Here is a 27,789-nt window from a genome sequence, read left to right on the forward strand (position 1 = left end):
ATGGATTAGATTTAGCTAACATTAGAAGATACTAGAAAAGTGTGTGGATATAGTGGAAAGGGTAGGACCAGAGAACAGAGGAGCTGAAGCTTTTTTAATTAGAAATTAAAAAAGATGGACAGAAGTGCATAATACTGATTAATAGGGTTATGTATGTTAAATGGAAGAAGTTATCCTGATCAAGTAGGAAAGCAGAGAAGGAGGTGTAGACACATTTTAGGACCAGTTACTCTCTGAATCTGGAAAGCAACTTTGCAGGAGTAGCTGCATTCATGTAGAATGATATAAATCAATGGTTGGTAAAGGCAAAAAGCTCATGCAGGCATTCAGGAGGCAAGGGAAAACTAGAAAAGGGTATACAATTGAGTGCCAGGCAGAAATATGATGCAGAAGTGACTGAGGCACTAAAGTGCTATTGCTGTGAGTACCATACAAAGGCTAAGACTGCAGTACTACAGACAACTTCCTTTTTTTGCCAAGAAATACTGATTTCAGAGTTATAAAAGGGTTGTGAAAACACATAGTATTATGAGTAGGAAACAGGGTGTAAAGGCCCCTATAAAAATGCATACTCAGTGTTATAGCAATTTTCAAGGTTCAGTAATTATGTCAGCAATTGCAGTTTTGTGATCACACTATTTTAATGTTGATTTTTTCTACATTTTAATCAAGTTACTATTAATTAAACATATTTAAAGCCCATTTATAAGAAACTCACTTATGTGGATTGCTAACTCACCACAGCTGTTTATATTAAGTAACAGCATGCAGAAATAGAGCCCCACATAACAAAAGTCCCAGTTTCAGTCACATTAAGCTCTACTAAAGTGAGTTTCTGCTTAAATGGGATTAATTAGACCAGTACTATCCCGGAAGGGGAAGGAAGGGAGTGATGTTGGGAAAACAAAATGTTACATGTAATTAAAGGGCAGACTAGATAGGCTAATCGGCCCCTTTTGTCTTCAAGGAAATGTTCTGCAAGTATCTGCATCATAAGGGTCATTGCTACAAAACACTGCAAGTGTGTGAGATGATGGCAAAGGCAGATGTTCTATTAATGTAGCTGAAGTCACTGAGGTAATCAGCCTATGAAGTAGCAAGGCTTCGGGTGTGAATGAAGTCTGACCAGAAAAGTTAACGGCAATGGGCAGTGCTACAGTAGGATGTGGTAAAACTGTAGGAGTAAATAGGATTTGGGAGGAGATTTGAAGACAAGTGGGATTTTACAGATAGAGTTCCTAATGAACTTCTCCCTTGTTGCACCTCTTGAATGCTGGCAAACTGAAAACTATAGGGAATCACCCTTTTCAACATCCCTATTAAAGTTCTTGCAAAACACTGGAGGATAGTCAAACCTTGATTTCAAGGCGATCAATATGGATTCCATCAAGATCAGGAAACAGTAAATCTTTAACTTTGCACAGATGTCTGAGGGGCTGTGGAGTTTAATAATCCAACCTACATTGGTCATTTATGCTTTGGCACTTGCTATGGGTCAATCAATGGGTACATTTACAATTACAACTGATGCATGCTATACAGTTGTGGTTTTGTTCACATTCTTGACAGTAAGACAAAGTCACCCAAGTTTGGTGCTTACCTTCTTCAACATAGTATTTTGAATAAAAGATGATGAAGAATGGCTTAGAAACCACATCTTTAGGGTTTTAATATCACACAAATTGTCTTTACTTGTTTCTGTTCTGCAATTCATTAAAAAAAATAATGTACATACTGTAGTTCACTGGAACGCTGTGGTGAGACAGGGTTATCTACATGTACATCTTCACTGTAGATGTCCATCTGCACTGAAACACATCAACACAAAGAGATGTACACAACTATAAGGAAATCCAATGGAATATTTAAAAATAGTTAGGAAAAGATATTTGAAGCTAGTTCCTTGTATAATTTTAACAATCATAACCCAACCATTTTATGCCTTGAGGAGCAATACGGCAGCATCAAATGGCTATTAAGGTAATCAGAATTGGTATTGTACAGTATGAGACATATTCCGTATTATTTATTGAATCAAATATATCAAATGTTTTTATTTTGTTGTTTGTTTAGCAATTTGAACTTTACTTATACTTTTATCTGAGCACTTTTTGACTTGTTGGAGCTTTTGGTTTCTTATAGTCTGACAATGCTGCATGGGTCTGAGTTATCTAGTGTCTATCTGCATTCTCTGTCTATGGCCACTAGGTCATAAATTTTAATCGTTTTTCATTGTCATGAAAACCCAATTTAAAATTTCAGTAGCACACTTTACGTACTTGCAATATAGGTTAAAATATTAAACTAGTAGTGAAGTATAATATGCACAGATCACAAGAGATGCAACAGATGGTGTACAGTAAAAATGCTAGATACTTTGAATTTAAAACACAGATCAAAATGTTAGTATTAATTTCCTCTACTGAAAATAGGTTCCTAGCAGAGACCCTTTGAGGTGGTAGGGGAAAAAGTGAACTACAAAATAAGACAAGCTGGAAAGAGAAGACAATAGCAAATATATCACATTAATTTGTTAAAAGCATGGAGGGAATGCAAAGCTTCTGTGGTGTCAGCCTGGGAGATGACATAGGTACCAACAGTGTGGCATCAGGGAATTCTATCCTTGGTGTTTAAACAGATGACACATGCCAGCCCAGTGGCATAAAGAGACAGAGCCCTGACTACAGCTTAGGCAACTTGAGTTTGATTAGTGGCCCAGACAGCTGAAGGAACCGGTAGGGAGGATGGGCATGCCTATCCTGGGAGGGAACAAGGTGGAGATGGTGAAATACTATCACTACTTTTTAGGAAGGAGCAACTTTGGGCAGGAATGTGGTTCACCAAACCACCGGCTGATGGTAGCCTTCAGTTAGCAAGTGGATTTCCAGAATGGAAGGCATTGTGGCACCTCTGTAGTGTGGGATGTATATCCTCCTGCCCAAAGGAGGGTTAGGTTAAGTAAAAATGCCCTCATAGCCAAGATGTCAAAGAGAGCATAATCAACCAATGAAATTCCTCCCTACTGACGACTGTCACCTTAGTGGATCGGGGCTGACCCCCACCACTAGGGAACACATGGGCTCAAGTCTGAGAAGGGAAGGCTTGATGATCAGCAGGCTTGGAGGCAAAAAGGTTTATAAATAAGTATACAAAATACTATCTAAGGCCCAAAAGTAGGAATCAAGAGAATTTGTTTACTGAGTAAAAACATCTTTTGATCTATGTAGTAGAAGAGATTTAATATAGCATCACAATGAAACTGTGCTAGGGGAAAATGTAAACACACAAAAACATATACGATACTAGCATCCAAATGAAAAGGAATAAGTGAAGACGTAAAAAATAAAAACCTTAAACTAGGAGTTCCAAAGTAAATGGAACAGTTCTGTTGTGTTGCTCCCTAAGATGGATGGCTTCAAAAGATTTTGTAATGATTTCTGAAAAGTGAATGCCATTTCCAAATGTGGTACTAAGCCAAATCAGAGAGTAGATAACATCAAAGAGGGGCATGGCAAAGCATAGATTTTGATAGACCCAGATTCCCATCATCCTCAAGCATGGAAAAGGCAGCACTTTCTACCCTAAAGGTTGATTTTATTATACTGACTTAGACTTTGGACTTCAGCGAACCCCTGATGCTTTTCAAAGCTTCATGGATAAAGTTTTGCAGTGTCACATCTGGTACAGATACAAGTAAATTATCGACAGCACGATTATTGAGTCATCATCATCATCATCAGCCCCCTTTTCCCCATTTTTTTCTACATGGGGTCAAGGTATCATGTTAACTGTTGCCAACTATCTCGATTCAGTGTCACCCTCCTGCCATCTTCAACACTCATGTCTGACTGTCACAGATCTTCTTTCACACAATCCAGCCATCTCTTTACTGGACACCCTCGCTTCCTCTTACCTTCCTCCTGTCTGTCCTAAATCTTCTTCACCAGATTGTCTTCTACTTTTTGCACATGTCGAAACCACCATAATCTGTTCTCTATGATCTTTTCTGCGATTGGAGCTACTTTGGCTTCTGCTCTTACATCCTCAATTCTTCGTCTGTCCCACAATGTGCATCCTACCACCCTCTCAGGCACTTCATTTCCATCACCTCTAGCTTCTTCAACTGTTCTGCCTTACCTGCCCAGGTTTCTGTACTATACAGTAGTACTGGTTGCACCATTGGCTTGTACACCTTACTTTTCAGCTTCTTTGGCATTCTTCTGTCATAGACTACACCTGACACTCTATGCCAGTTGGCTGCATCTGATTCTAGCTTTGACCTTTTCATTCAGACTTCCATTCTCCTCAACCACCCCACCCAGATACTTGAAGCTGTTTACCTGTTTCACTATCTTCCCTTCTATCTCTATTCGCAGCTTCTCCTGATTTCCCCAATTTGCTGCCATTACCACCATCTTATCTGTGCTGAGTTTCATCCCATGTGCCTTCAGCTTTACATTCCATTCTCCTATCCTTTGCTGAAGTTCTAACTCAGAGTCTGCCTGTAATGCCACATCGTCCGCATACAGCAACTTTGTTGATCTGTCTCTTCCGACCTGTTTGCTAATGTAGTCCATCACCAGTATGAACAGGAGTGGGCACAGAGCCTTTGTACATAGCCCGCACTAATTCTACCAGTGTTTCTGGGACTTCAAACCACTGCAGTACTGCCCAGATCAGCTTTCTACGGACTTTGTCATATGCTTTCTCCAAGTCTAGGAATGCCCAGTTGGACTCTCTCCTCATCTCTAGCTTCTTCTCAAGTATCTGCCTCACTGAAAATATCGAGTCAATTGTGCTGCATCCTGATCTGAACCCAAACTGCTCATCTCCATCTTACATTCTACTACTCTGCGTATCTGTTTATCAATCACCTGTCTCCAGAATTTTCATGCAATGTGATAGGAGTTTGATGCCTCTGTACTGCCCACAGCTGTGGATGTCCTTTTTATTCTTGTAAACTGGCACGAGTATGCTTATTCTTCAGTCATATGGGATACGCCTTTCTCTCCACACTGCTATTATTACCCTCAGGAGCCATTTCTCACCTATCTCAACCAGCATCTTTATCATACCTGCTGTGACTTCATCTGAACCTGCTGCTTTCCCTGACTTCATTTTCCTTAGTACTGTTCTGACTTCTTCTAGGGGGGGCTCCTCTTCTTCTCTCATTGTAGGCTATTTCTGGGACAGTACAGCTTCTCTGGGGTACTCTTCATGAATCAAGCAAACCCCACAGAAGCCGCTGGAAATACTGCTCCCTTCTGCCTTTGATGACCTGTGAACTGGTGAGCAGGTTGTTGCTGGCATCCCTTATCAAGGGTGTCTGACTATTTTCTTTATCTTTCTGTCTTTGCTTTGCAACCTGATATAGTCTATTTGTGCCATTTACTAAGTCACTTTCCAGAAGCTGGTACACTGTCTCCGATGGCCTATTCTTTGCTATTGCAACTTCTTTTTTAGCTTGTTAGCCAACCAGTAGTTCTTCCTAGTCTGGTCAGCCTTTACTATCTCCCACTTCTTCCTGCACTCCTTTCTTATGATGACTTCTTGGACTTCTGCATTCCGTCACCAGCTTTCCTTATGTACCTTATTTCTATACCTGGCTCGGCCATATAGATTTCTGTAGTCCTAACACATGCTGTTTTTAGGTGCTGCCATTCTTGTTCAACTCCAGCTATTTCATCCACCTCTTGGGGTGCTAGAGCCCTGAGTAATTCCTTGAACTGTTGTACTTTCTCTCTAATCAACTTCCAGGTCTTCAGCCTGGTCTCTGTTGACCTTAGAGCCTTCTCTGACCACTGCTTGCAGATGATTGCGGCATCTAATGGTTTATGCTGTGGGATGACTGTTTCACTGGGGATGACTTTGCAATCATAGATTCTACCCCAGTGCCTTTTCCTTACTAGGAGAAAGTCTACCTGAGTTGCATGTTGGCTACTCTTGTATGTGATCTTGTGACTGCCTCTCTTTCTGAACCATGTGTTGGCTACTATCAAGCCATTTGCCAGACAGAAGTCTAGAATGGCTTCTCATTTTTTATTCCTGTTGCCCCACCCATGTGGACCCAGGTAGTCCTCATATCCTTTTCTGTCTGTCCTGATATGTGCATTCAAGTCACCTATTAACAATACCAATTAATGTTGTCCTGCTTTATCTAGTAGGTCCTGCAACTGCTGTCTGAATGCACTCTTTTCCTGTTTCCTCATTATCACAACCCACTGTAGGGCATATGAGTACTGCCCTATCATTAAATTGTAGTCTGACTACCATGAGTCTGTTATTACTTCTGATGATATCCCTAACTCACTTCTGAAGCCTGTCTCTTACCACAATTCCTACACCATTTCTAGCCTGTCCCCCTCCTGAGTAGTAGAGTGTAGATACCAAGCCAAGTGGCTTTCCTGCACTGCCCTTCCATCTGGTCTCTTGGATACACAGGATGTCCACCCTCCTCTGTATCATCTTGTCATCCACTTCCAAGCTGCGTTCTTGTCAGTGAACCTACATTAATTGTAGCAATTCGCAATTCATGTCTAGCCTCAGTTCATGTTTGACAGGTTGGTTGGTTTTACGTCCAGCTTTCGGGTCCTCCACCCACTTATCATCGGTAACTACCCATGCCCATTTTGGCGACATAATTAACATGACCAAATCACCTAGATCCATATTTTACACCGTTGAGTGGCTAACCCTGCCACGGAGTGCAGTCTATGATCCGTGTTCTCCTATACTGAGGATACTGTGCACCACAGTAGATGCCCAAAGCGGCTGGTCTGTACAACTCTTCCTCCTATAGGGCACCATGTAGAGTCTGTGCTGCTGCCCACAGCTCCATTCATTGGTGAGTTTAACATGGAAACACTCGGCATTTTTTTTTGGACGTGGGAGAAACCCCACGGAAACACAGGGAGAACGTGCAAACTCCAAACAGGCATTGGTCAGAGGTCAGGATTGAACCTTGCACCTTGTGCACGGGAGGAGAAGACCTTAACATTATGCCAGCTGGTCTCTACTACTGAGTGTTGAATGATTAAAAAAAAAAAAAACACAACTGAAACAGGTGGTAACTATTTTCTTTGAATCACTCAGCCAAGTTGTTACTGAGCTGTGGTCATTTCTGGGGGCTAACATGGTTAATTAGCTTTACCCACTCCACTGGACTACCACATGTAAATATATAACTCTCAATCTCTTAGCTTAAGAAATCTAGACAAAGCATAAAATAATGGGGGAACAAACGCCCAAGAGACAGATTTTACATATTGTTCTTATAAACTTAGAATTTTGTTACCATGCATTTTCTGAAGGATGTGAAGGCTGAAAATCACATGTGTGTCATTATTGGGTGACTTTATCCTCAATGGTATGCCAGAAAATCAGATATTTTATGAGCAGCAACAGAAAAATATGAGGCAAAAATCTAGACAGTTGACATGTATGCTTACAGATAATGTTTCTTTGCAAATGTTCCTCCTTCCAAGACAGGCATTCAGATTGTTTCACTTTTATATGGCATAAAATTGAAAAAAAAGTTTTATTTTACGAATAAGAGTCTGTGTTAGCTTGCTCACTAATTACCTATTACAATTTAAGCCCTTTAGTATTATCACATTTTACTATTTTCATTGTAATAAGCTTATATTACATCATAAACTATACCAGACATTGTCTATAGACCACCCCTAAGATTCATAAAGGCTTAGTGAAATACATAAATCTTAAATCCAAAGGTTTCCCAATTAAGGTAAACCTGTGCCTTTCAGAGATTACTCTGCTGCTACTGTTTTCCACTGGCAGTGGCTGTAGACAGACAAAGTTCTCACTGCTGCATGCAAATATGACAGTCCAGGGGAGTAGATAATGCAAATTAATCACATGCTCTCTCCAGGAAATGGTGCTGGCAGTGGATTAATATGGTTATGTGATTCTTTTGCTAGGAGGAGATGGCATTGACCTATTGAAGGAAGTGGTTGCAGTTTGTACTGTGACTACAATAGATATCACATAGTCATGGGTTTAGGGCTCTAGCTGTTTGAATGCGTGTGTATGTGTGTAGATACATGAATGTGGCTGCATGAGCCTGTGTGTGTGTGTGTGTGTGTGTGTGTGTGTGTGTGTGTGTGTGTGTGTGTGTGTGTGTGTGTGTGTGTGTGTGTGCCAGGATAGTTTCCCTGTGGAAGATAAGTATCAGAAGAAGTCAACCCTGCGTGTGTGTGTGTGTGTGTGTCTGTGCGCATCCACGAGTGTGTGTGTTTGTGTATTTGTTGCAGCATGCATGCAAGTGTGTGACAATGTTTCCATGAGTGTAAGCGCTTGTATAGAAACTTGACTGTGGTTGCTTTGTTTTGTGATTGTGTTTGTGTGTGTGTCTATATGACTGTCGGGAGTGTGTATGTATATCCATGGGTGTGTATGTGTGTTGTAGCATGCCTGCAATTGTGTCAGTTAGTGTTTCCATGAGTGTGAGCACGTGTGTAGGGACTTGTTTCCGGCTACTTTTCTGAGTGAGTGAATATGTGTGTGTGTGTGTGTGTGTATGTATTTCTATGTGTGCACTTGTCTGCATGAGAGTATGACTGTCTGGGAGTGTCCATGTATATTCATGGCTGGGTATGTTAGTGTGTTTATGTCTGCTGCAGCATGCCTGCAAGTGTGTGAGTTAGTTTTCCATGACTGTGAGCTTGTGTGTAGGGACTTGTTTGTGGATGCTTTGTTGTGTGAGTGAGTGTGTGTGTGTGTGTGTGTGTGTGTGTGTGTGTGTGTGTGTGTGTGTGTGTGTGCTCGTGTGTGTGCATGTGTTCGTGTGAATGTCTGATAGTATGAGTGTCTTTCTTTGGGTGTCTGAACAAGTGTGTGCATACGTGTTCGGAGGTTCCAATATTACTATGATGCATGGGCTTGTAGTGAAAACACTGACAAGTTCAGGTCTGACAAAGCAGTGTTCTACTCAGAGACATGCTAATTTGACATTAATGAAGTATTTCTCTATGCAGCTTTATCTTGACTGCAAATCAGACACTCTTGCTCTCACTCTAACTGACCCACACGTTGGCCAATTGGTGGTGAGAATCTCTGAATGCCAAGCATATCTATGTGATAAGGCCAGAAATAAGTAAATCAAAATATCTACTCCAGTACCAGCTATTGTGAATGAACTCCTAGCATTTGCTTGCTCCTACAGGGTCACTGTACTCCTTCCAAATTCAAGGACAAGCCATCCTCAAACAAAGTAACTATTTTAACTTGAGCATCCAAGCATTCCATACCCAAACATGACCAATTTAAAAAATGTAAATATTTTTTTTCACAGAAATTTAAAAAAAAATCTGGAATGCCAGTTATATAACACAGCTGTTTTGGAGCTAAATTTTTAACTTGGCTAAGAGTTTTACTCATTTTTTTTCTATTTCTACTGCACAGATCCAAAGAATTCCGCAAAAAACAGAGCAACTTCTAAACCAGCTAAGATGACTAAAATAGGTAAACTATGTTTTATTTTTTATAGAAAAAATGGAAAGCCCCATAAAAATGTTTTAAAAATGCCAATTTAAAATTACTGGTTTATATTTTGCAACCTAACTTAGTTTTAACTAGTAATGACCTACAGCTTCCTTTATGCAATGTGTGATAAGTCAATGGAATATATATAAACAGAAGAAAATATTAAAGTATACACATATTTGTTTCCTAAGTTTTCAAACAAAATTTATTGAAGCAGCTTAATAGGAGACATTCTCCAAAATTCTTATAGTCTTATTAAAGTCACTAAAGTTATTTACAATATTCACTTCTCACTCTTGAATAGCAAACTGTCCTTCTCTTCCATACAATGCCTTTATCTGTTTGGTCTTTTCTGCTCATGCCAGCCACTGATGGGTTCCAATTCTAAGTGTTGTATAATCTTTCTTCCATACCATGTTTTAGCACAAATACCACAGTCTATTTGTGTATTTTTCAGTGAATCTGTTTTCATTTCATTTTTTTTTTCTGAGTTCACTGTTTTAATACACAGTTTCAATAAACATCTATGTATGTTATAATAACACCTTTACAGCTTATAAATTTATAGCATGAAACTAACAAAAAACTTCGTGCCCTGTATACATGACCCTTTATCTATGGATCTCCCACTTTTATGAGCTTACAGATTAGCCAGACCTGTCGCCTTGAGCAATGCTACGACAAAGTAACAAAATCTGCATGTAATGTACCTTACAAATCACACCACTGTTTCACTCTAAAATAATTAAACTCTGCGTTACACTATATTGAACTCTGTACACTGTGAATACAATTTCAACTCCTATAAACTGATGCTGCTAGTGGAGCTTTTCTCTCAGAGTGTCTGCGGAAAGGTCCTTTGCCCAGCTGGACTATCCTGCTACACAAATGCAAGCAAGAAAATTAATATATAAATACATGCTTTATTCTCTCACACCGATTTTGCAAGTCCAAGGATATCATAAACACCCGGTCAAGGGATTTCAATATCTTTTGCAAAATAAAGAGAACATGTGGAAGGATGGGTTTGTATCACATGGATACTCCTTCTATAGAACCTAGTTCCACTTGACATGAAGCAGAGTACTTCTCTTAATGTATTCAAAGGTAATTTAGATACATGGATGAGTAACTGAAAATGCACCCCCTGTCCCTCTTGGATATGGGAAACAACTAATTGTCTCAAAACATCCTTGTTCAGCATATCTCTGGGTAATTTGTATGGAAAATACAAGGACTAAAAACATGGTGGGAATGTAAGATTTGGCTTCTTAAGATAATCACAGATCAATAACCTAAGAAGTACCTCTACTGGAAATTCTGATACTTGTAATTTTAATACTACCATTCACTCAGACCAGTAACGCATGCTGACTCAGGTTAAGTTTTGTCTGCAAATGTAAATTTCTTTAAGCAGAACTTGCCTCTAGGTTGTGTGTGTAACTAGGTCTTGTATAAGATACTGAACATTTTCATTAATTTCAACATTACCACAGATTTAAGATTTGAATGTTTTAATTATATTAATTTGTTAATGACTGGAGTTGCCTAGAAACACTTTCTTTTTCCAGTTTAAATAGCTACCCAGGTTTTGCAAAAGATAGGGATCAATGCAGCAAAATCAGTTCCATTTCATTAAAGTGAAAGTGGCACCCAAAGAAGGCACAATATTTAATACATATCCATCTTATGATGTGGTATTGGAAAAGATGGCTTAACACAAATTCGGACTTGGCTGTACTTAAAATGGCATCTTAATTGTGAGAAAAAAAGCGTAACTGACCATTAGAGTGTTTTCTCAGGTTCACAAACAGTCAAACTTTGTATCCAGAACTTTTGGGATATGTCTACACTAAGAACGTTTATTAATAAAAAAAATGGCTGACTTGTGTTAAACTAAGTTCCATTTGTTAACCTGAATAGAGGTAAATGACATTCTTTCTCCATGGTGGATTTTCCAGCAGAAGGCAATCACTGTGGCCAAGTGAGTTTAAGTACTGTATCTTGCAGAATTTCTTGAAACCCATTTTTGAAACATGCAAAATGGTTATGAAAGGTGACTAGATTAAAAAAAAAGTTGATACCCATCATGTTTTGTGCATGGCCTATCACAGCATATGAAAGTCTGATACTTCAACTAAGAGCTAAAATTGCTAATTTCAATAATACTAGTATCCATTTTGGTAAAAGCACAATTTAGTTATTCTTTATAAACATTCTATAGTAATGCACTATAGCAAAAATGCAGAATATATTTTATCATTTTATTTTGTTTTTATATGTATATATTATATATATATATATATATATATATATATATATATATATATATATATATATAGTTATAGATATATAATTATATCATTAAATGAAAAAAGAGTAAACATTTTAAAGGAAATCTAAAATGAGTACATAATAATACAACAAATAAAAATAAAGCACCAACTACTAATTAAGTATATGAACTCCAGGATTTCACAACAGCAGGTTTGGGGAAACATTACTTGAACTCACTGCAATCTGATCTCATACAGAAAGCAGCCAACAGACTGAGAAACAAGGAAAATGAGTATCCCTTTCCTTGACATTCATTCTTTTAAACTCCAGAAAAGAGAATTTGCTGTTCTAAGCACTTGTTTTTATCAACTGTACCCATATACATACATACATACATACATACGTGTGTGTGGTGTGTGTGTGTGTGTGTGTGTGTGTGTGTGTGTGTGTGTGTGTGTGTGTGTGTGTGTGTGTGTGTGTGTGTGTGTGTGTGTGCATGTATGTACTACTCCACATGCATGCGTGTGTGTGCGCGCACATGTACACGTGTGGAGACAGAGAGACAGATGGAGAGTGCAGTTAGCCAATATTCTGTCTGCAGTTCTACACTACAGCAATATACTATAAGATAAAATTGTAGTTCTGCACTTTATTTTCAGAATCCTTGTATTGTTATCTGTGCTGCAAGTCTCTCTTTGTAGTACTGACCTACCTGTGTCAGAATGGTTACTATAATGTCCTGTCTATAAAGGCATGAGAGTATAACAAGCTGTATCCCATAGACACAGTAGAATTAAAAAGATATTACACAACACTGTTGCCAATTTTGCTACACCATACATTATAACATGACTGCATATTTATTATAGCATAGCAGGGATTTCAGGCACCCAGAAATTTCATATCCTGTATTTGTACAAATATGGAGAGTTGCCAAGATCCTCCACATCATTTCTCTGTAGTAACATTATTCTGTGTAGCAAATGTATTCAAAATGTGGTGAAACTTTCTATGTCACAAAAACATTTTCTCTAATAAAAGAGAATGTATTTACAAGATGAAATCACAGTAACAAGTCATATTAAACTCCGTTAGTGTTATAAATCAGTTTGGTTTTCCCTGATCGTAAATCTCATGTATGACTTTTTATCAGAGGTCCTGTCTATTCACACACATTTCTGTGGTGGTTAGCAAAAATGCATTCAAAAATATTGCTGAAACTGTAAGTAATGTGAATGGTATTGCTGTTGTTCCAAGGAAAATATAAGTGAAAATGTGCTATATGCAAACTCATAGTGTGCTGGTGCCTCAATACTGTTTTTGGATCATATTTATTATTAGTTATTTTTTATTATTTATCTTTTGTTGACCAGCTTAGTTCCCCTGGACTAGTGGGCTCTTTTCATAGGAGACCTGAGGTGATATTAATATTACTATTGGAAATTTGGCTGGCCATTAGGGAACTTCCGCTATTCTTTTCAATAGATGCCATGGGGTCTTCTATATCCACCTGGGCTACCATCTAATTAAGCAGATGAGGCTTCAGTTTAACATCTCATCCAGAGGACTAATTAAAAGGTTGCCCTGCAATGCTTCATGGGGAGATTGGCCCCAATCCCCAAGCTATATAATGTAGCAACTTTTTGCTGCAGTATCTTGGTTAAGAACTACACTTTGCTGGCACAGTAAAAGATGGGATTAACTCCAACAGATCTTAGCTACTGCTCATGATAGTTCTATATAGTTGTCCTGTATTCAGGGCAGAAAGCATTTTACATGTAATATGCAACAGTTTTCATGTCAGCACATAAGTATGAATGAAACAATTATGAAGAATTCTGAATTCCTTAGAGAATGTGTATCAGCATAACTTAAATATTGGTAGATATGAAACTCCAATACCATATTAGCATCTGCTACTGACAAATACAAATACAAGAACATTAATGTTTTGAAAACATTCAAGTTTTTTAAGTGTTATACTTTTCCATTTTTTCTTTTTCAAATACAGATGAAGAGAGGCATCCAAAAGAAAGCTACACAACTTCTACACCAACGCAAAAGAGTAAAACAGGTAAACATAGTTTGTACAGTGAAAAGCAGCATCCTGGATATGTGCTGGAATTTGCCATCATGTAAGTGTTGAGACTAACTCTGCCATTCCTTAGCAGCCTTCTGCTCCTGCTAGTTCAGTATACTTGTCATGCATTAAGAAAATAAACCATCTTCCACATGATTGTTAAACATTTCACATGAGATCTCAAGTCTGTCCATTGCAATTATAAATAAGGTTGAAATGTTTAGAGAAACTGTGCCTGCATAACTTAAAATCTGTAGACTAACTCAAAAGATAAAATGGGTAAATTCATTTTGACAGCACAAACAAAAATTGTTTAAAATGTGATTTATGGACTGGTGGGGCATTGTAGAAGAATAAATCTTGAAGAAGGGCAGTATAGTCTCTGGACGGGGTAGCTTCTGTGTGGAGTCTGCATGTTTTCCCGGTCTCTCAATATGTTTTTGCTGAAGAGTGGTTCATTCTTACAACTTAAAACTGTGTACCAGAGTGGATTGGCAAAGTTCCCAACTGTCCCTAGGATTTGTGTGCGTGTGCATGTCTCTGTGTGTTTGTGTCCTACAGTTATCCGCTGCTGTGTCCTGTATAAGCAGGTAATGAAAATAAATAAATGACAAATAATATGGCTGTAAAACATGCACTGAAAGAGCTACAGGTAAAGACTTTGGAATAAAATATTGATATCTGCAAAAGCCATAAGTTGTGCTCAGATATGAAATAAAAATGTATAAAACTATCTCATAAATACATTTTCCATAAATATTTCTGAAAAATAAATCCCCATTATGAAACAAAGGTCATACGTTAAGAGTATAGTTGTTATTGTATCTTTCATCTTTTCCCGGTTAGGGGTCACCACAGCGGAACTCCGGTCCGCTAATGATTGGCAGTAGATTTTTACGTGCAGAGTTCCCAGCCCTGATGCACAACCTTCAACGAAGGTACGCCCATTCACGCATGTCTCCACACAGAAGACGCTCTAGCTGAGAATCGAACAGGACAACGTCTTACTGTGAGGCAACAACGCTACCGCAGCACCACTACCGCAGTTAAGGAGTATAGTGCTATAGCTAATTATCTGTAGGAACCAAAACAATAAGGATGATGACTGAGAAAACATTTTGAATGTAAGCTGAAAATGGCAGTAATCTGTATCATAAACAACTACAAAGCAAAAGCCACTCAGAAGATTTGCCAAGTAATATTATATTTGTCAGTCTGTAAACTTAAATTTTCTGAAGCAATAAAATATTAATACATTAAACCTGTGAAAAATATGTCTCACTTGTGGATCAATGTGTTTTTTTTTTTTTGTGAGCTCATTCTGTGAACACATTCAGCATATATATTCTGCATTATAGCTATCCATAGCTAAGGATATCAGAACCATGGGTTGTTTTACTCTGTGTATATTCACCTAACATTAATTCTGAATCACTGTGAATAAAAGGGTTCTACTGTGAAGTACCGACTTCCTGAAAGTAAACATGCTGAAATAATGTTTATTTTTTTTGCAGGGGAGATCAACCTCTCCTGCAGCGACACCCTCTAGGCTTGTATATACCAACTCCAGGGTCAGCAATTTGAATTATGGAGAAATTTCCTGAAACAAGTGAATCACTCCCAGTGTAGTGTCTAAGTGTGTACAAACAATGATTTTCTATGTGAAACAACATTTGGCATTATGCTATACATAATTTATTTCTTTTTGCTACCATTGCTAGAGCAATTTCATCTTCAGCATGTGTAGAGGAGGCAAATAAAGGTATAGTTTTATAAGTTACACTTACCCAGAAGATTAGATGTTTGAATTCCTCACTACTGCTCTAGCCTTTAGGTTATATGGGTTTGATTCCCTGCCTAGAAACCAACAACCAGCCATCTTCACAAAGCTGTGCCCCCCCCCCCACACACACACACACACACACACTTTCACTCTGACTGCTGATTGGCTAGTTCCAAGGAAGGATCTTATTACCCATACAGACAGAGAAGATTCTTAACAATCCTAAACCAGAGAAACACAGAAAAATGATAACAGAGAGAGACAAAGAAAAAATACACATAACCCTACTTTATATCCCAATTACAAGTGCAGGTGGATGGAGGGGGAATGTGACTACTGCAGCAGTGAGGAATTTGAAGATATACTGTTATGGGCAGCTGCACTATGTTCATCATACTCACTATATCAGTAGCCTTTAAGCTGTATGGGTTGATTACCAAAGCTTATCCAACCTGGGAGGCAGAGGAAAGATATGGATCCGGGAGCCTCTGCACAATGATCCTAGCAAAGCTAGCCCTGGACTTTGAAAAGGAGTCCAGTAATACTTTGCAAAAGTATATATGGAGGACCATGTAGCCTTTAGAATGTTTCTAGAGTCCACCCCCTTCCAATATGCCATCAAAGGTGACAAAAGGTCTAATAGAATGTGCCCTGATACTGTCTGGAATGGATTTGTCATGCAAGTATAACAAAAAGCAATAGCCAAGAATAACCACCTAGAAATTGTCTGGATAGACACATGATGTCCATTCTTAATCCCTGGATAAGAAATCAATAGCGGGTTATTTTTTCTAAAGGACTTAGCTCTGTCAAGATAGTTCTTGAGCTGCCTGTGCACATCCAGAGTATGCAGAATCCTTTCTTCCTGATTTTTAGATTCTAGGTAGAAAACTGGGAGATTAATGACTTGATTCAAAGTAAACTCTGAAATCACTTTGAGCAAGGAGTGGTTTTAATGTGACCCTATCTCTGTGAAATATGAAGTAAAGTTTACCAACAATGGGAGCCTGCAACTCAGATACTCAATTTGCAAATATCAGAGAAATGATGAGTACAGTTTTCCAGGTCAAGAGCCTTAAATCAGCTTGACGGGCAGCTTATAAAGTTGACATAGTCGAGTTCTTTTGCACAAAGTTAAGATCCCAAGGAAAGAGCAACCTGTTTACAAGGCCATCTCAGGTGTAAGACTCCTTTCAGAAATGGTTTTACACAAACACAAAAAAGAGGAGGATACAAGTGCAAACATGCAGAAATGGCTGCAAGATAAACCTTTATGGAGGGATAAGAGAGACAAGAGGAAAATAACTCACATAAACATATTTGAATACAACTGGTACTAAATCCCTGATGGGCCCCTGGTTTTAGTTAGGAATAAACTAGAAAATTGCTTCTACTTACATATATAATTTTGTAGTAGCAAGCTTTCTTGCCTCCTTTAGTACCTGTTGTGTACCCTCATGAAATATGTCTATAAAAGGTATTAAATACATTAGAACTGAAGTTGATTGAGACTGGGATGTGTCAAACTCCTCTGTCTTTTGTCAGTAGATCCACGATGTGAGGAAACTTTGGCAATAGCCTTTAGCCAATTCCATAAAGAAGGGAGAATCATTGTTGCTTGGGCTAAAAGAGAGTCACCACAGTAATTTCTGGGAGTCCTTCTGAATCTTCAGAATGGCTCTGGATATCATTGTAAAGGGTGGAGTGCATACAAGAACATTCCCATCCATGGGAAGAAAAAAATCATTTGTTTTCCAGGCCTGCCTGCAAGGAGTCCTGTAGCATAATTTGCTTTGTAGTCTGTTTTGAAAGGAGGTGAACATATCTATTTCTTGTTTCCCCCTACCTGGATCAAATCTTGGAAGACCTCCTCATTCAATTTCCACATGTGAAGATCTGCCCTGGTCCTGTTCAGTAAGTCTGCCAGTACATTTTACTCTTACAGAATGTAGAAAGCTTAGTGAGCCCACGCCAAAGTACAATCTCACAACCTACCATAGCCAGCCTTCACAGAAAATAAGACTTGGTGTCCCCATGCTTAACTACCACATTACTGTGGTGTTATCTTTAGTCACCTTCAAAAACCATGGGAACCACAGATGATGAAAGAGATTCTGTAGTATGGATCATAGCTAACATCACTTTAACATTTATGTGCTTCGGTTTGTTTAGTTCCAAAGATTCTATACTTCTCTCCCCACTGATACAGGGGTAGGAAGAGCAAATGAGAGACCTGGATTTGGAAAAAATCTGATCTCTTCACCAAAGAAGCTCTCTTCACAAATACCAGCACTGTGATCTGAAATCCACTGAGTTGAATAGTCTTTAAGAAACACTGAATTTTTCTCATGTGCAACCTGGCAAGACAAATCATGAGAATCAAAGACTAGACAAATTTTAGAATTCAGAGATACTCTCTGGCTATGTCTGATTGAAGAAAACATGACATTTTCCAGCTACAGATCCATTTTGCCTGAGTTAAGAATGCCTTTTTCGAAGAAGAATCTATAAGACATCCTAGAAAAACTATCCAGTGTGAAGGACTCAAGGAGGATTTTTAATTGTTGATCTGAAAAAACAGTTTGAGCAGGCAACCACAAGTGAGGGACTCCTGATAACTGGAAAACAATTTTACAGATATAAGCTATTAGTCTAAATAAGGACTATTTGAATTGGAGCTGTACATAACCCACAAAAAATACAACCAACTAGCCACCAGACTTCACCTCTTGAAAAACATCAAAGAAACATCACCATGAAAAGAACAATGCTCGTAGATGCTTTTAACCTTTTATTTCACGTTCTGGTACCTTGGCCATTCACCTTCAATGGAACAATTTACTTAAAAAAAATCACATCCTTATATACCAAACACTACAAACAATTACATACAATTAATCAATTAAATACTTAATAATCATAGTTCACTAATTTCTTAAAGTACAACCACATAGTGTGAATCCATACAGCTCAAAAGGAAAAACATTGTATATAAATCAAATAAAAAATAAGCACATATGATATAACCCTATACTCAAACAAAAATTAATAATTGATGTGTACATACAAATACATACAAAATCATTTTTAATTTATTTTATTTCATAAAAAATCTAACTATAATCTTGTAAACTAATGTACTCATGAAAAAATTCATGTTAACCTTTTCAATTAATCAAACCCATAATTTATATTATCTTAAGCTAACTATTTTAAAATATTAATTATATCATAATTTAGTTTTAATTTTAATCTTACTGTGCTTATTCTTTGGTCTTACTACTTTAATTTTTACAAAGTTATATTACTATCTAAATTCATTCTCTAGGACTTAATGTATGATAATTAACTATCATCCTATACTCAAGATTGTTCAATTCCCTTTTAAAGTTGCCATTATAAACTTTAGATTGTGCTAGTACACTAAAAATGAATCCCCCTATTTGCCCTTTATGTGCAGATATAAAATGGTTAGCCACAGGGCTATCCATATTCTTCCTTCTAATGTCTCCAGTGTGTTCTAAGATCTGAACCTGAACCTTTCTTGTAGTTTGCCCTATATACCACAAAGTCTTTGAGCAGTTACATCCAATAATATAAATCATCCCACGAGTTGCAATTAAATTTCTCCTTGGCAAAATATGATTTTCCATTAATCTTACTACCATATAGATCTTTAACCTTGTCACATACAGAGCATTTCCCACATCTGTACATGCCAACAGATTTAGATTTGCTCTCCCTAGTCCCACAGATTTGTCTATTGAGCAGTTCTTTTAAATTATGCCTGCCATATGAGAAAGTGATATGTTTGGGGAAAAAGATTTCCCACCGTGACATCCTCAATCACAATAACCCAAAATTGTCTTACTATTCTTTCCAAAATTTCAGAAAAACCAGAAAACTTGGTTACAAAAAATATATTTTCCTCTTCCTGTAACCTATCTCTATCTGCATAATGACAACCTACTCTGTACCCTCGTTCACAAACATTCTGTTGGGCTTTAGAGAGAATAGTCTCAGAATAACCTCTTAGTAATAGTCTTTCATGTACCTCACCCATGAAGACTTCTCTAAGTTCTTTTTCAGAGGTATTAAAAAAGATTCTTCTAAATTCAACATATGGCAGCGCTCTAAGCAAATGTGGGGAATGCATACCATCAGCATGCAGAAAATTATTCACAGAAGTTGGTTTTCTGTACGGTCTATGTTGAACTTTGCCCTGCCCATTTATATAAAACTCTACATCTAAGAAAGCTGTGTTATCATCCATACATTGCCAAACAAATGTAAGTCCATGTGTATTCCCATTAAGCTCCTCCATAAATTTTTCAAACTGCAACTTGTCACCCCTACATACAAAAATAAGATTGTCTATGTAGCATTTGTAGTACACAACATTACTTACAAAAAATGGATTTTGAAACATGAACTGTTTTTCAAATTCACCCATGTATATGACAGCATACAATGGGGCAAATGCTGCCCCCATCGCTGTACCTCTGGACTGTAAATAAAGTTATTTTTTCCACACAAAATAATTGTGGGTCAAACTAAACTCCAAGAGGGACAACAAAAATGAGGTATGGGGTCCTTCCCCCATTACTTTCATCACAGCTTCCAGACCCCATCTTTTCTGTATATTAGTATACAAAGCTGTCACATCAACGATAGCCCAAAAATAATTCTTATCCCACTTCATGTTACACAAATCTTTACAAACTTCACTAATATTTTTGATGTGGGATACGACATGGGTCAAATATGTTTTCAAATGAAAATCTAAAAATGTATTAACTTTTTCCTATGTATGAACCTATACCTGAAATTATTGGTCTGCCAGGAGGATTTGTAACATTTTTGTGAATTTTGGGTATGGCATACAAATAGGGGTGCTTAGGTTCATTTACAATCAACTTCCTAACATCATTTGATTTCGAAAAGCCCAAATGTTCCCCTCTTTCCAATAATTCACAAAGTTCCTCAATATACTGTTGCACCGGGTTTCCAAATAATTTTTTATAACAAGTTTCCTCAGATAGCAAATCCAATACCATATTTTCATACTGTTCAACATTCATGATGACCCAATTGCACCTCTTGTCTGCTTCTTTAACGACTATTCTGTCTAACATGTTCTTAGTTCCTTAAGTGCTAAACATTCATTTTTACTAAGATTGTACTCTCTGTGTTTTTTTACAAAACCTGCAAAATTCATATTCAATTTTAGCACATAACAGTATTTTCAAACACATTGATGACATTCCAACACTTTGGAGGCATAAAAGTGCTATTAGAAGAAAAGTTAGGTATAGGAATGGGCCCATAACCCAAACATAAATCCCCACAATCAAAATGATCATGTTCACAGTTTTCATCTGGACGCGATATATCCAACTCATAATCATATGTACTCAAATTTAACAATTCATCATTATCAGAAATATCACATACATCCTGAGCACATTTTTTTTTCTATCATAGAAAAAGACTTTCAAATTAACTTGCGAACAAACCTCTTGACATCAATTATGATGTCCACTAATGCGGGAGTCCTGGTGGGTACAAATTTGGCCCCCTTCAGTAACACGCTTTGCATTTCAAAAGTTAAACATTCATTGGATAAATTGACCACATTTAAAGCAGCATCAGTGGGATGTGGTACACATGGATGAAACACAGTTTCATTACTAGATAACACAGTTGGGTTTGGTAGCAGATATTCATTTACCAAGTTAGTATCAAAAGTTAAACGTTCATTAGATAAATTAGCCACATTTAAAGCAACATCAGCAGGATACAATACACATGAATGAAACACAATTTCATTTCTAAATGACTCAGTTGGGTTTGGTAACAAGTATTCATTTAGCAAATTAGTATCAATGTTCACATTGATAGAATTCACTAGAGGGGATTTCAAATGTGTCCTTACTGTCTCTGCTTCTACTAACTGTTGTTCCGTCTCCCTCGATTCTTCCTGGAATGAGTTTGTACCTGAGAAGGTACTGAGCTGGAACCTGGAACGCTTTTTTGTATGTCCCTCTGTCCTCTCCGGTGAGCTTTCATTAACAATATCCTCGAAAGAAACACTTTTCCTGCTCCAGCTAGTTTCAACTGAAGAACAGGACGATCCATTAACATTTTTACTCATGCACACCTTTGATCTGTAATGATGACGTTGTCCTCTCCGCTGCCAGGTGTAAACACCATTAGTCTCAAAATCTTTCACATCCCTATTTAGTTTGCCTTTCTTACGTTCGTGCACATTTTGTTCTACCTTGCTAATTCTTGCCTTAATGTCCTTGAATGTGCTCTGAAACATGTTATCAGAAACAGTTACCATCAGTTCATTCTGCAACACTGTTATTTCCTGTACATAACCCAAAAGGTAAAGAAAAAAACTTATATTGTGACCTAGATACAGAAAATTTGAGGAAACATCTGAACTCTGTGACAACAGGACTATCATAATAAGCATCTTCCAAGTCTAGTTACCACAAAAAAAAAAAAAAACTTGTGAGGAATGAGAGGTAACACCCTTTGAAAAGTTAACATGTTGAATTGTGGCACTTTTGCAAAAAAGATGAGAAAGAAAAGGTGGAGAACTGGTCTCTAGGAAGCATCCCTCTTGGCACCCAAAAACATTTTTGAATAAAAATCCTTCCTTGTGTGTTCCAGGGCCACAGGCTCTATGAACCCTTTGGCAATCATGTGTCTTATAACCAAAGGAAATATGTCTTTCTGGTTTGGTGGATGAAAAGGAAGGAAAAAACACTCTTCCTAAACCTGTCAAAGGTAGTACCATCTTTGTCAGAAGGAGACAGATTAGCATTCATCAAAAGTTGCAAATAGCTGGAGAAGAGATATAAATACCTTCCGGGTCAAACCTGAGATATGAAAAAAATACTTGCTATACTGAGGAACTTTATAAAGTTCGTCGGCCTTCTTAGGGACTGAGGATTGACTATCAGTGTTACTGTAGACTAAGCCAAAAGCATCCTAAGAGGCTGGCAAAATGGGAGGAATGGAAGAAGATTGTGGCATGTCCACTTGCAATATGTCCTAATATCTCCTTAAGGAAGAGGGAACTACCAGCTTTTGTCACTGAAAAAGGTTTTTCATTCTGAAAAGGAAATTTCCTCAGCAGGAGAAAATGTGGAGTCAGTTTCTTCAGAATCAGAATCTGGGACATAGGAAGAAAATACAGAGGAAGCCATATCCCTGTCCTTATCGGAATCGTCTGATAATGGACGCTCATGAACTGTGGAACAAGAATTATCTTTAACAGTCACATTTCTAGTCTATTCCAAAAGATTCAAAGGTTGCAATAAGCCCCTAGCCAAAGTAATTAACTTATTTTTTATCATTATCAACAGAAATCCTGTTGCCCAAAGTAATATGTCTAAGTTTTTGTTTCTTTTCCCAAGGGACATCTCTAGTCTGCACTGCCAGATCTCTCTCTAAACTCCAAGACCTTATAGAACAATCCTTAACAATTGAAATATGGTTAAGTTATTCACAACTACTTTTAAATCCTAAAAAAAAACTAAATGACTGCACTTCAATTCACTATCATATATGCCAACACCATGATAGAACAAATAAATCACACAAAATTACTGGGTGTCATCATAGATCACCAGTTGAAATTCTATCGCCATAAAGCACACGTGGTTAAAAAAACTCAACAAAACTAGGTACATTCTACAGAGTAAAACTCTACCTCACTGTCATATACAGAAGATGTATAGTCACTGCTTTCTTACTGATATCGCTCATTTATGCTACCTCAACAGTCACTAACCCTCAAGTCTCACAATTGTCCAAACTTGAGCAATGTTATTTATTTATTTATTTATATTTGTTGACCGGGAGTGTCTGACTGGACGTAGGTCCATTTTTAGCGGAGGCCCGGGGAGAAAAGCTCCACAGTGAAAATAAACAGACAGTAGTTACATTGGATTATATAGCGATTAACAATTTACATAGCAATTACTTACAACATATTTACAGATGAAAAACACAGTACATCAGTAGACAACTAGAATCTTTATCTGTGAAGTACATAACAGACATTAACAAATGTTAAAATAAGAAGTTCCTGCTGTATAAGTACTAGGCTTATGAGCATCTGAGCTTGCTATAATAAGGTAGTTAGTGGAGTGGAAAGAAAGGTAGTGGTTGGATGGGGTGGGTGATATTAGAGTGGGAGTTGCAAGGGCATAGACAGCATGTTTTTAGGTGCACTTTTAGTAAAGTTTTGAAATGGGTGCATGATGGTACGGAGGTAATTGTGGGTGGGAGGGAGTTCCATAATTTGGCTATGGTGCAAGAGAATAGTGCTTCACTAGCAGAGTTATTGGCTTTAGTGATCTGCAAGTGATTTTTGTTGCTGGATCTTAGTGGTCTGGTGGTGCGATAGGGTTGGAGTAGATTCTGGAGGGATGGGACATTTAGTGGATGGTTTACTAGTTTGTGGGCGAGTGAGAGTTGATACCATTGAAGGAGGTGAGGGATTTCAAGCCAGCCCAGTTCAGCAAGTGAGAGACAGTGGTGACTATGGTAGGATGCCCCTGTGGCAAATTTGGCAATTTTGTTGTAGCAGGTCTCCAGCTTATTTAGATCGCATTGCCTTAGGTTGGTATATATTGGAGAGGCATAAAGTAGGATGGAGATAAGGTGGGAATTTGCTATTGAAATCTTTGCTGCTTTGGTGAGAAGATGCTTATTTCTGTATAACGCTCCTAGTTTTTTGTGGACTTTTTTTATGGTCATGGATATGTGAATGTCAAATTTTAGTTTATTGTCTATTTCCACTCCTAGCAATTTGGTGTGTTCAGTTGGGTATATAGTGGTGTTGTCTTTTGCTGTGATGTTAAAGTGAGAGTTGTTTTGAGTATATTTGGTGGGTTGGAAGATGAGTAGTTTAGTTTTGTTTGGGTTGAGTATTAATTGGGCATCGGATAACCAAGTTTCAACAGAGGAAAAGGCTTCCTGTGTCACTTTTTGCATTTTAGGTGGGTCTGGGCTGAGGAGATGATGGCCGAGTCATCTGCATATTGTATGAGTGTGCCATGTGTGGTGGCAGAGGCTAGATTATTTGTGAAAACAGAGAAGAGTAGGGGTCCAAGGATGGATCCTTGGGGAACCCCTATGGAGACAGGTAGTTGGGGAGATATGTCATTCTGCCATACAATGGATTGTTGGCAGTCAGACAGGTAACTCTGAAACCAGTTGGTGACTGATTGTGAGAAGGATAGGTTATTGAGGACAGAGATAAGTTGTTTGTGTGGGACCATGTCAAATGCTTTAGATAGGTCTAAGAAAGTAGCAGAGGAGATAAATAATAAATATAATTATAATAAAATAACCAACTCTGGAGTAAATTATAAGAACAGAACACACCACTGCTTGGCTCCCAGAGAATTAAACTTGTTAAAACTACCACATCACCTACCTCTTTCTTAGCTGACTTCAATACACAAATTTCTCTATAAGCTAGAAAATTGCCCAGTCATTAACAACTTAAGACAACATTACTCCCCCAACAGAATTTTAAGCGCTACAGAAAAATCACTAATCACTATAACCAAATCATCTTATACTGCAGGTGATTCTCTGTATTCAAATAGTGTAGGTAAACTATGGGTTCACATCCCACTACCAATGAAATCTATTCGTAGACTCAATTAAAGCACATCTAAAAGTTCATCTATCAAAAATTGATGAATTTGCTCCTGTACGTCTATCTCTTGTATAAATGCCATTGTTATCTTCAGCTTGCCATATCATCAAACCATTTCTCTTTATTCAGAATGCTATACCTCACAACTGGTCTTCACCAATACTGAAACTATTTTACTAGCATCCCCCAGCTGTATATATTTTGTGACACTGCTCACCCCCACTCTCTATACTTCTGATAATAATAGCCATCTTAGGTTCATAGGTTAGAACTAGGCTATCAGCCCTAGGACCTATACAAGCCTAGCCATAACAATTCCCTGGCTATTTCTTCCCACACTATTTACTTCCCTGGACCCCTGTCTAGCAGGGCGACTGACGTGATCCCCGGGGTGAATTTCCTTTCTCCCATCCAATCGTCAAGGTTCCTTTTGAAGACGGCCAAAGAGGCACTCTGCTTGACATGTATGGGCAATCTATTCCAGAGTTTGGGGAGTCTCTGGGTCAGGAACCTATCCCTCCAGCATGTTTTGTTTATTGTGATGACAAGGTTTAGATCCCTGGAGTGTGTGGCTCTGAGGGATTGGGATTTCTTTAAGTGTAGCATGTCCAACAGCTCTGGGTTTGACATGGCCTTGTATGTTAAGCAGAGATCGCCTCTGAGTAGACGATATGCGACAGAGTATAGCTGGAGTTTTTTAAAGCGGTCAGCGAAGGGCATCTGCTTTAGGCCTGTGATTCTTTTAGTGAGGTATTTCTGCGGCCTTTCCAGTTGTTGCAGATGTCTTGAGAGGTACATACCAAACGTCTTTGAACCTGCTTCACAGCCCACCTCTTAATTATATTAACATTTTCTGCCCTACCTAGTTCCTTCCCTCATCTCCATTTCTTTGAACTTCTAAGCACTAATCACATGATCCATTGTCTGACAAACCTAATACCTCTTCAAATGTTCAATGTTTAACATCTACAAATGCATAAGTATCTTTTGCACTGTAACAGTTGTCACTACTTTCATATGAATATGACTTAATTAGTAAATGTATGTGGAATTATTAATGAGTATTATTTAATGTATGTTCATGTATATTAGTAAATGTCTGTTTAAAAACATTTGGAATATGTTGGAACTCTTCTCCCCAAGCCTCTGTTCAAAAGGGGTTTCTGATTAAATCCATAAAGACAAACCTGGCAAACAAATCAAAATAATTTTGTTGTTGCTCATGCCTGAGCCATATCTGATATGCGATGTCTCGGTTGAATTTCTCCAACTGCCTAGGATTTTTAAATACCCTGAGGGAAATGGGCCCTATTATAAAAGTTCATATTGAATCTGGTTTTCTTGAATCTGTTTTTTGAACTGTTTGGTAATAGACAATCCCATCTGATATAAACTTAATCACTGTCAGTAATGATAATTTGTGGCTCATGTCATCAATGCTTCTCAGCTACTTCTATACTGTAGTGTTTGTTTAATCCTCAATGCAACAGTCTTGCCCCATTAATGTAAATGTCATTATACAATCAGCCATGAGTGTGTCACACCCAGCAATGAGATGTGTTAAATGTTTCCCGTTCTGTTTTACAGAATCTGCATTTGTCTGTTTCTCCCACTTTTTCAAAGGACTTTGCAAAACAGTGTATACATAATGCACTCTCTTGGTCCATCATTATTAGCCTTTCATGTTTTGCTTTTGATTAACTTCTCTTTAACCAGTTCTATGTCAAACCATGGTCAATGTGAGGTTGTGATGAAATATGGGCTCCAGTGTATTTTTGAAAATGTCCTTTCGGGAGGGGCATAGGCCAAATAGCTAAACACACTCAGAAAAAAAAAGTGAAGAATGCAATAACATACCTTCTCAAAGAGTATATCACCCTGGACTTCTTATCCAGTGGGTGAACGTCATGACCCTGGGGTGCTGGAACCTTTTTGAGAGTAGATGCTGACACTAAGGCTTCCAGTTTGGCAGTGCCTGACCAGAAACTTCAATCTCTGGGAGGGTTAAAGATGTTTTTCTTTTTCTGGAATGGGGAGAAGGCTACTATATCTGGTTCCTCCAAACACCATTAGTAGCAACTCTAACAAGGTTTGCAATGTGAAGCCACCCAGAAAGACTGTTCAGTTGATTAAAGGTAAGCCACCCAGAAAGACTGTTTAGTTGATCAAACCTACTTTTACAACCTCCACTGTAGACAGGACACAAGGACATTCGGTCAGTCTCATAACTCATCTTGAGACCCTTCCCAAATCTGGGATCACTGGAGGCTGCAGAGGATTACTCTCCTCCTCATCAACCTGGCTGGCTATAGGGAACTCTGTGAAGGAAACCATGCATGTTGCCTTTCACTGTGCACCTTATTTGGACTGAATCTGAGTTCAAGACTTAACAACAGAAAATCTGGAGCCAGAGATGAGGCTTGAGTTATGCAGAGTACATTATGGGGAGATCTTATT

General features: G+C 38.0%; 2 protein-coding genes across 7 annotated transcripts in view; one reads left to right on the top strand and one right to left on the bottom strand.

The window, feature by feature from the left end:
* CCDC146 (coiled-coil domain containing 146) overlaps positions 1 to 27,789 on the bottom strand; it is a 4,019,163-nt gene that overhangs the window by 2,824,365 nt on the left and 1,167,009 nt on the right. The gene's annotated exons all lie outside the window — the stretch shown is intronic.
* Positions 1 to 27,789, top strand: part of LOC122815746 (fibrinogen beta chain-like) — a 674,021-nt gene that overhangs the window by 502,896 nt on the left and 143,336 nt on the right. For 5 of the 6 annotated variants that reach the window (XM_044088499.1, XM_044088503.1, XM_044088502.1 and 2 more), the window contains 2 exons: positions 9,424 to 9,483; positions 13,793 to 13,855. In XM_044088499.1, coding sequence (XP_043944434.1) covers positions 9,424 to 9,483; positions 13,793 to 13,855 — 123 coding nt within the window. The remainder of the gene's footprint in view (positions 1 to 9,423; positions 9,484 to 13,792; positions 13,856 to 27,789) is intronic. The other variant, XM_044088501.1, reaches the window with a different exon arrangement.

The sequence above is a fragment of the Protopterus annectens genome, chromosome 11.part0 (genome assembly GCF_019279795.1).
Source record: "Protopterus annectens isolate FY-2018-M chromosome 11.part0, PAN1.0, whole genome shotgun sequence".
NCBI lineage: Eukaryota > Metazoa > Chordata > Ceratodontiformes > Protopteridae > Protopterus > Protopterus annectens.